Here is an 8,717-nt window from a genome sequence, read left to right as displayed (position 1 = left end):
TCCTCCCCCTCCTGCCCCCCCTCCTCCCCCAGACCTGGATGGAGTCGGCAGCGGTGAACACTCTCCCAGTTCTCCAAACCCAGGTGGGAAGTCTGCGCTGCTGGAGCAGATCAGAGGAGGAACCCAGCTGAAGAGGGTGGAGCAGAACAACAGAGCTCCGGTGTCGGGTTCTGGACGGGATGCTCTGCTGGACCAGATCCGACAGGGAATCCAACTCAAGACTGTGAGCAGCTATTTCGCACAAACACATGCAGGACAATCAGATTTTTGTGCTTCAGGTTTAAGGTCCACCTGTAGTAGGAAGGGTTCTGGTTCTGGTTCTAATAGACGCATTTCTGCTGAGCTCTGAGCTACGGCTCCTGTTTAGGTAAAATTATCAATCGGAAACATCAGGAGCCGACGAAAGGTCCGGCACTGGTCCGCCGAAGGAAACGGTTCAGGGAGCATTAGCAGGAGTTAGCATTAGTAGGGTTATAGTTTAGGAGGTAAGGGTTAGCAGGTTTAGCATTGGCAAGGTGGGCTTTAGCAGGGTTAGCAATAGCAGGGTTAGAGTTTACAAGGCTAGAGTTAGCGGTGTTAGCATTAGCAAGGTTAGCATTGGGAAGTTTAGCCTTAGCACGGTTAGCATTGGCAGGGATTAGCATTAGAAAGGGTTAGCATTAGCAAAGTTAGCATTAGCAGGGTAAGAGTTTATAAACTTGAGGTTAGCAGGGCTTAGAGTTAGCAAGGTTAGCATTAGAAGGATTAATTAGCAAGTTACATTAGTGTTAGCAGATTTAAAGCTAGCAGGGTCAGAGACGATTCTCAGCAGGCAGCCCTTCAACCCAGAAAGGCTCCAAATGTAGGACGAGTTTAGGCCAGGGGCTCCTCAGGGACGTGGTCCTGATCCTCGGGGACCTGGTCCCACATGTTTTAGGTTTTCCTTGTTGCATCACAGCAGAAAAGAACAAATCATTAACAGATTTCTGCAGCAGCTGATTGCTGAGCAGGAATCAGGTGGAACAGAGACGCATCTAAAACATGCAGGTCAGGGGTCCAATCCTCGAGGAGCAGGGGTCCCCGAGGAGCTGTCTCCTTCGGGAGCTGTCTCCTTCGGGAGCTGTCTCCTTCGGGAGCTGTCTCCTTCAGGAGCTGTCTCCTTAAGGAGCTGTCTCCTTCAGGAGCTGTCTCCTTCAGGAGCTGTCTCCTTAAGGAGCTGTCTTCAGCGTTGTTAGTGCTGTTCTAAGAACTCTAATTCTAATTTGGTGTGTTTACTGATCTGAGTAAATATAGGATCTATCAGTTTCTCACCCTTAGACCACTAGTCTGTGTGATTTCTTTCTGCATCTCCAGCTCCACAGATTAAAGAAACCTTGTTTTAATAGAACAATCTTTCATTTGGTAAATTAATGCTTTCTTGATGCAAAGAAAAAAGGTGAAAAGGTTTAATTTGACAGTTTTTGTGCCTTCAGGTGTCTGAACATCCAGAATCTGGCCCCCCAACACCAGCCCCAGCTGCAGGGATTGTTGGGGCCCTCATGGAGGTCATGCAAAAGAGGAGCAAAGCTATTCATTCCTCAGGTAAGTTTCTGCATCACCTGAAATACAGAGAGCCCCGACCAGAACCAGCAGAACCTCCTGCATGTACTGGTTCTGACTGGACTGAGACGGTCCTGATACCATCACCAAGCCCTAGATCATCTAATCTAGGACCAGTGTTTGTTTGGAACCCAGGGAGGCTGTGGGGGCCCAGGGGCAGCCGGATCAGCCAGACCCCCTCAATCATTGGCCCCTAAACCTACTGCAGGCTCTAAATGAAGGACCTGAACCTAAATCCAACAGGATTCAAAGATTTTAGTCCTTTTCTGAGAAACCATGTTCTGCAGAGCTGAGTGCTCTTTGGTACGGCGTGGCTTTGGAGCCAAAGTTCAGACTGTCATCAACCTGCGGGATCCGTGAGCAGTGGCGCCTCCAGAAATGTTTCATACGGGGGCCGGATGGGGCCACTAAAAAGCCTGGGGTGGCCACTGAAACTAAAAGCCATAATTTCAGGGTTATAATCTGCTATTGCCTGCCTGTAGAAAACTATCATAAAAACTTCAGTAAACAGCTACTCAGATCTGTATTTATTTTAAAACTTAATCTTATTAATGATCTAATGTGTATAGATACAGACCAATTAACATGTTAAGTTGAACAGCAATTGCTTTTTATTATTTAATCATATTTGGAACAAGATGTACATTTATTCAGTTATTGAACACAAAAACAGATCAATACTGGGCAAAAGCATTAAATGTAGATAAAAATAAAAGGAAGAACAGAAACTATGTCTTTGGTTATGTAACAGAAATTTCCAAACAGAGATAAAGAGTCTTATTTCTGCTTAATGTGAAACAAAATTAATAATTACTTTTACAAAAAGAACTTCCCAGCAAAGATCCACAGTCATTAGAACAGCTTTATTTGCCTGTTTTTTTTTTTTGCTTGTTGGCAAATGCATCCACAAAGTCATCAAGGCCCTTCTGGATTCTGCACTCAGCACACCCGAACAGTGAACGCCCAGCAGTCGTGGTTCTTCTCAAGGCAGTTTTGATTAACTTTAACACTGAAAAACTACGCTCACAGGCTGCAGTGCTCACAGGTAACGCAAGTGCAATTTTGCACAGTTTAAACATTTGGTGGAAGACCTTCCTATATGGCTCCAGAAAGACAGTGAGCTCTGTTCATGTGTTTGGAGTCGAACAGAAATGAAGTACATCATATCCCTTAAACAGCAAGTAAATAGCTTTTGTTCATAAACAGGTAACTGTTTCCTCAAACTTTAGAGAAATAACTTTATTGGTCTGTTAACATAAAATAGTAATGGAATGAAAGCCACAAAATAAAAACCTCTGAGATAAATGCAAAATATACCACCATGGGCGTCCATGTATTTTAACAGCTGACTCAAAAGGCGACGCACACAACAACATGTGTTGGTTAGTGAATTTTAGGAGGGAGCTAGCAACACACACACACACATACATTTACCTTACCAAACTCTGTGTAGCACTACTGAACTATTTAAAATATCCCAAAAACACATTTAACATGACTTCAACATGTTAGTGGATTACTGCAATCATGCTAACTATGTTCTACAACAATAACAGGCCTGAAAATGGGGAAGAATAATGACCGTGAGAAGAGTGTTTCCTCAGCGAGAACCTTTCGTCTAATGAGCAAAAGACCTCAGCATCTCCAGGCATGAGGGCCAATACGGTTCAGTGTGTCCACTTAAAGATCACCTCCTAAATTCACACTCCTTAACCACAAATTGCACAATCAGACAGGCACTGGCCATCATCCTTGGTGGCGCCACTGTCTGTGATTGGCTGGAGCCGGTTGCTGAAAAGGAGAGCCCTCGCCTCCGTTAGCTGTGGACAGGCTAGCCCATTACCTACCCCGTCCATTAGCACAGCTAGGCTAGTGTTAGCATGGATAGCATGTTAGGTTGGTCACCTAAAGGGCTCTTCCCCCACTTTCCTGCATCAGACCAGCAGCTGATGGCCTCCTGCTCTGTCCTGCTGGCTTTCTAACCCTTCCTGTTTGTTTTCTCAGATGATGACGAGGATGAAGAAGAGGATGATGACTTTGAGGATGATGAAGAGTGGGATGACTAGTAGAGCCGTCCGCCTTGCTCCCATGCCTACACTAAATCTTCCAGACCCTAAATTCACCCAGAAATGGAAACGTTTGACTTTCCTCCATATTTATTTTCTTCCATGTAATCTGTGCAATACCTCAGCCGTTCCCTCCACCCAAAACCCTGCTAGGAGGAACTGTCCCGCTCACTGGGAGGCACCTGAAGGCACCACTAACCCGGAGCTGGGACTGGGCCGGCTGCTTTCCTCCTCCACTGAGCAGCAGGGAGGAGGTCGAGCTGCTCCCTGCTTCGGCTGAGCTCATCTACTCCATTTCATCATCTGTTGTCCGGGCAGGAAAATCCTTCTCCTCCTGCTTGTTCTTCTTCTTGGCGTCTGACTCAGAGCTCTGACTCTGCGACCAAACTGTGTGGATCTTTAACTTTCTCATGTGATTTAAAGCCGTTTTTGTTTTTTTTGCACAGTTTCTGACGTAGTTTTGTTTTGTGTGTTTTTACGCCGCGGCTGTTAACGTAACCAGACAATGTTTTTAGTTTCCTCTGGGCGTCTCAGTAATTTAGAGCTGACATGATGACCTTTGTTTTCCCAAACATTCCTTTCTGTGCAGGAAGTAGCACAGTCAGTCTGTCACACTGTTAAAAGAAGGAAAAATGTTGTTTCTTTCAGTGAACTATGATTTTATGCAATGCAATTGTAAATGTCCTCCTATTGCAAATATGAGACAAAGCAAATAATCCTGAACCAAATGAGGCATTTTAAGGAAGCTTGTTGCTTTAGCGATGCCTGTGATCGTTTGTCTGCAAACCGTCTGTCCTCCAGCGAGGCCTAATGCTGCATCAACAAGCCAAGATACTGACAGAGAAACCTGTGAAAAGGTTGGGGGGGGTTGAATTGTATACCTGAATAAATGTTATTATTTACAGAGATCAGCCGCTCTGCTGGATTTTTTTCTTTATTCGATACAATTCAGTTTTATTTCTATAGCACCGATTCACATCATGTCATCTCAAGGCACTTTCCAGTTCACCAGATCATCCAGTCAGATGGATTCAAAGGTTTCTAAGGGAAACCAGCTGATTGCATTGACTCATTGACTCCTCAGCAATCCCTCACACTAAGCATGCTTGTACAGTAGAGACAGTGGAGAGGAAAAACTCCCTTTGAACAGGAAGAAACCTACAGCAGAACCAGGCTCAGTGTGAGCGGCCATCTGCTGAGGCCGACTGGGGTTCAAGGAGACAGAAGCAGAGATAGAAAAAGAAGCTTAGAAGGGCGGCCCCGTCCAGGAAACACACAGCCAGGCAGACGATCTCCGAGCCAGCTCCCATGTCAGAGGATGAAGAGACATCCAGTTAGTCACAGTCAGAGAAACAGGACTACACTGAAAAAAAGGCCAATCTTGTATCTGCGTCACGGACTAAAACTGGTAGTTGGTTCCACTGGAGGGGAGCTTGATAACTTGATTAACCTTTAATGGATTTAACTACAGATTCTCTGTAATTCAGGAAGATGACGAGAACTTCAGAATTCCAATAAAGTCAAACAAACCACTAGGCTTTATTTTCCAAGTTTGTAGACATTTTGTTTAGACAAAACAAGGCTTTGTTGGTCCACTCTATAAAGCCTGGAACTCAACGCTATTTCTGACACTTTGAATTGAAAAGGCTTCCTGGATGGAAGAGAACCGTCTTCAAACTTGGAAACAAAGTCCAGTGGATATATTTTTTTTTTTTTACGTTTTTGGAATCTATGACGTGGATGACTGAGAATCTTCACCGACTCAGTATTAGTTTCTAACACTTCCTCTTGTTTTTATGATATTCAAGCAAAATCTTTCCTCCAATAAATCCGTAGAGTGGAACAAAAAATGTACATGAATGTAGAATGAAGCTAAACACAGAATAAAATTTTCGACACTTCAAATTCCTAAAGATGAGGACGGGCTGCCTTCACTCAGTCTAGAAGACTATTTCTATGCAGTGAAGTTAGAGTCTATAATAGATTCTGACCACATGAAAAAGTGGAAACAAATATAAATGGGTAGTATAGATCATTAGGGGTGGGTATTGCCAAAGAAGTCACGATTCGTATCACGATTCACAGGCCACAATGCGATTCTATCACGATGTATCACGATACTTGAATTATTGCGATGCATTGCAATATTTTCTCCTCCATGTTTTGTTTTTTAATGACTCGGCGCAGTATCCCGCGGCCGGAAATGCTTGTGACACAAGGCAGTGTGCGTCAACACATCCGCAGCGACATCTACTGGACTGGAAGTTGTATTACACTTGTTTTTGGCTGATGTTCGCCAAACATTCATGCAATTTTATTTATGAATTTTTTTTGTTAATAATCGATACTTGGCATCAAGAATCGATGCAGTAGATCACGAAAATTAGAATCACGATGCATCATCATTACAATTATTTTGCACACCCCTATAGATCATGTAAGATCTATGATCGAAAGTAAGAGGATCTTAAAGAAAAATTAGAAGAATTTGGACTCAATCCCTAGATTAAACATTTGGTTTAACATGATGGATGGATGGATGGATGTATGGATGGATGGATGGATGGATGGACAGATGGATGGCTGATGGATAGATGGATGATGGACGGATGGGTGGATGGATGGTGGACGGATAGATGGATGATGGATGGATTGATGGATTGTGGACGGATAAATGGATGGACGGATGGATGGATGGATGGTTGATGGACGGATGGGTGGATGGACGTATGAAGGACGGATGGGTGGATGGATGGACGGATGGATGGATGGATTGATGGACAGATGGGTGGATGAATAGATGGATTGATGGACAGATGGGTGGATGGATAGGTGGATGGATGGATGATGGACGGATAAATTGGATGGATGATGGATGGATGGATGGATGCCAGTTCCCAGTTCTCTTGGACTGGTGTTTTTGGTCCTGGCCATGGAACACTGGATCAGCTCTGCACCCTCAGCATGATTCTGGAAAGTGTATGTGCTTTGTAGACCTGGAGAAGGCATTCAACCGTGTCCCTCGGGGGGTCCTGTGGGGAGGATGTACTGCCCCTAGTGGAGGAGTTTAAGTATCTTGTGGTCTTGTTGAAGAATGAGGGGAAGATGGAGCGGGAGTTCAATAGGTGGATTGGTGCGGTGCCTGTGTGAAATGGGCCTGTGCTGGTCTGTTGTGGTGAAGAGAGAGCTGAGCCAAAAAGCAAATTTCTCGATTTACCAATTGATCTATGTTCCTACCCTCATCTATGGTCATGAGCTTTGGGTCATGACCGAAAGAATGACATCCCGGATACAAGCGGCTGAAATGAGTTTTCTCCGTAGTGTGTCTGGGCTCTCCCTTAGAGATAGAGTGAGAAGCTCAGTCATCCGGGGAGGACTCAGAGTAGAGCCGCTGCTCCTCCACATCGAGAGGAGAAAGTTGAGGTGGCTTGGGGATCTGGTTAGGATGCCTCCTGGACTTATCCCTGGTGAGGTGCTGCAGGCATGTCCCACTGGGAGGAGACCCAGGACACACTGGAGGGACTATGTGTCTCGGCTTGCCTGGGAGCGACTTGGGATTCCCCGAGAGGAGCTGGCCCAAGTGGCTAGGGAGAGGGACGTCTGGGCCTCCCTACTGAAGCTGCTACCCCCGTGACCCGACCCCGGATAAGCGGAAGAAGATGGATGGATGGATGGATGGATGGATGCATTGATGGATGGATCTATGAATCAAGGTTTTCTGTCCAACAGCAATGATGAACATTCTATACCCAGCTATTGTAGCATCTAGGATAGAGCAGTTAGTCTGGGAAATAATCTTGTTGTTTATTTATAAAGGTTCACTTTTTTATGAAGTGCAACATAAAACTGACTAAAACTAGACTAAAACCTTTTAGAGTTTTAGCCAACTAAAACTATCACATATCTTAATGACTGAAACCCCCACCCCCCGTAACGGATTGTCTTGATTTCTTCCAAACAGACAGTGGACCTGCGGTCAACGCTCCAGCAGTGCTCAGTGGACGCGTCCACTCAGATGACCGGCATTGGCTGCTATGTGTCCTGTCTGAGGGACAGGTTGATCATTCCTGGGAAATACACCACTGCTGCTGAGTATCATGGCCGGAGGCTGGAAGCTGTGAGTGGAAACTGGTTTGCTGTTTCTACCCAATAAAAAGAGCAAGTTAACTGATGGTAGCTGAGGTGACAGATCTCCAGCACGTGCAGTTATTTAGGAAGGACAGTGTTTATATTAAATGAATTATATTTGATCATCTAACACAATCTCTGAGCATCACATATCCATTGAAAGACCAGAACCACCCAACTGGAGCCTGATAGTAAAGGAAGGCCAGTCTCTGAGTAGTTCAGTCCTAGTAGGAGAGCAGATTTTCTCTGAGGGTCTCATAGAACGTTAGACCCAGGAATCTAGCAGATGGGTCAGACAGCAGCTTCTGTTTATCCCAGACGCCCTAAAATGTCCAGAAACAGAAAACAACCCACCCAGGGTGGGCGGAGGGGGAACCAGGGAGGCAGGCACGAAAACAGATCAGAGTCCGAAAACCAAAACAACCCACCCAGGGTGGGCGAGGGCAACGGAAAGTCTCTGGAGGCTGGCCGTGGGGCCGGAGCTGAGGCAGACGCTCTGGAAGCCGGCGTCTCCAATGCTGCAGGAACCTAGGAGGAGGACGCCGCCTCCGCCTCAGCAGGATGCACTGAGGAGGACGCCGCCTCCGCTTCAGCAGGAAGCACCGAGGAGAACGCTGCCTCCGCTTCAGCAGGATGCACCGAGGAGGAAGCCGCCTCCGCTTTTGCTGCTCTGCAACAGGCTCAGAGAGGGCCGCCCACTGCGGCTCCAGATCAGGAACAGAGGAGACCACCGACTGTGGCTCCGAATCAGGTACAGAGGAGGCCGCCGACCGCGGCTCCGAATCAGGAACAGAGGAGCCCGCCGATTGCGGCTCCGAATCAGGAACAGAGGGGACCGCCGATTGCGGATCCGAATCAGGAACAGAGGAGCCCGCTGACTGCGGCTCCGAATCAGGAACAGAGGAGCCCGCTGACTGCGGCTCCGAATCAGGAACAGAGGAGCCC

The 8,717-nt window shown here is 46.3% G+C and overlaps 1 protein-coding gene across 1 annotated transcript in view; it reads left to right on the top strand.

The window, feature by feature from the left end:
• wasl (Wiskott-Aldrich syndrome-like) overlaps positions 1 to 4,545 on the top strand; it is a 19,912-nt gene extending 15,367 nt beyond the window's left edge. The window contains exons 5-7 of the mRNA XM_015386505.1: positions 3 to 223; positions 1,452 to 1,560; positions 3,583 to 4,545. Of these exons, the coding sequence (XP_015241991.1) occupies positions 3 to 223; positions 1,452 to 1,560; positions 3,583 to 3,644 (392 nt within the window). The 3' untranslated portion in view covers positions 3,645 to 4,545. The remainder of the gene's footprint in view (positions 1 to 2; positions 224 to 1,451; positions 1,561 to 3,582) is intronic.
• The last annotated feature ends 4,172 nt before the right edge of the window (positions 4,546 to 8,717 follow it).

The sequence above is a fragment of the Cyprinodon variegatus genome, unplaced genomic scaffold, assembly GCF_000732505.1.
Source record: "Cyprinodon variegatus isolate N-32 unplaced genomic scaffold, C_variegatus-1.0 Scaffold370, whole genome shotgun sequence".
Taxonomy (NCBI): domain Eukaryota; kingdom Metazoa; phylum Chordata; class Actinopteri; order Cyprinodontiformes; family Cyprinodontidae; genus Cyprinodon; species Cyprinodon variegatus.
The sequence above is the reverse complement of the archived record's forward strand: the minus strand, read 5'-3'. Positions and strand labels throughout refer to the sequence as shown.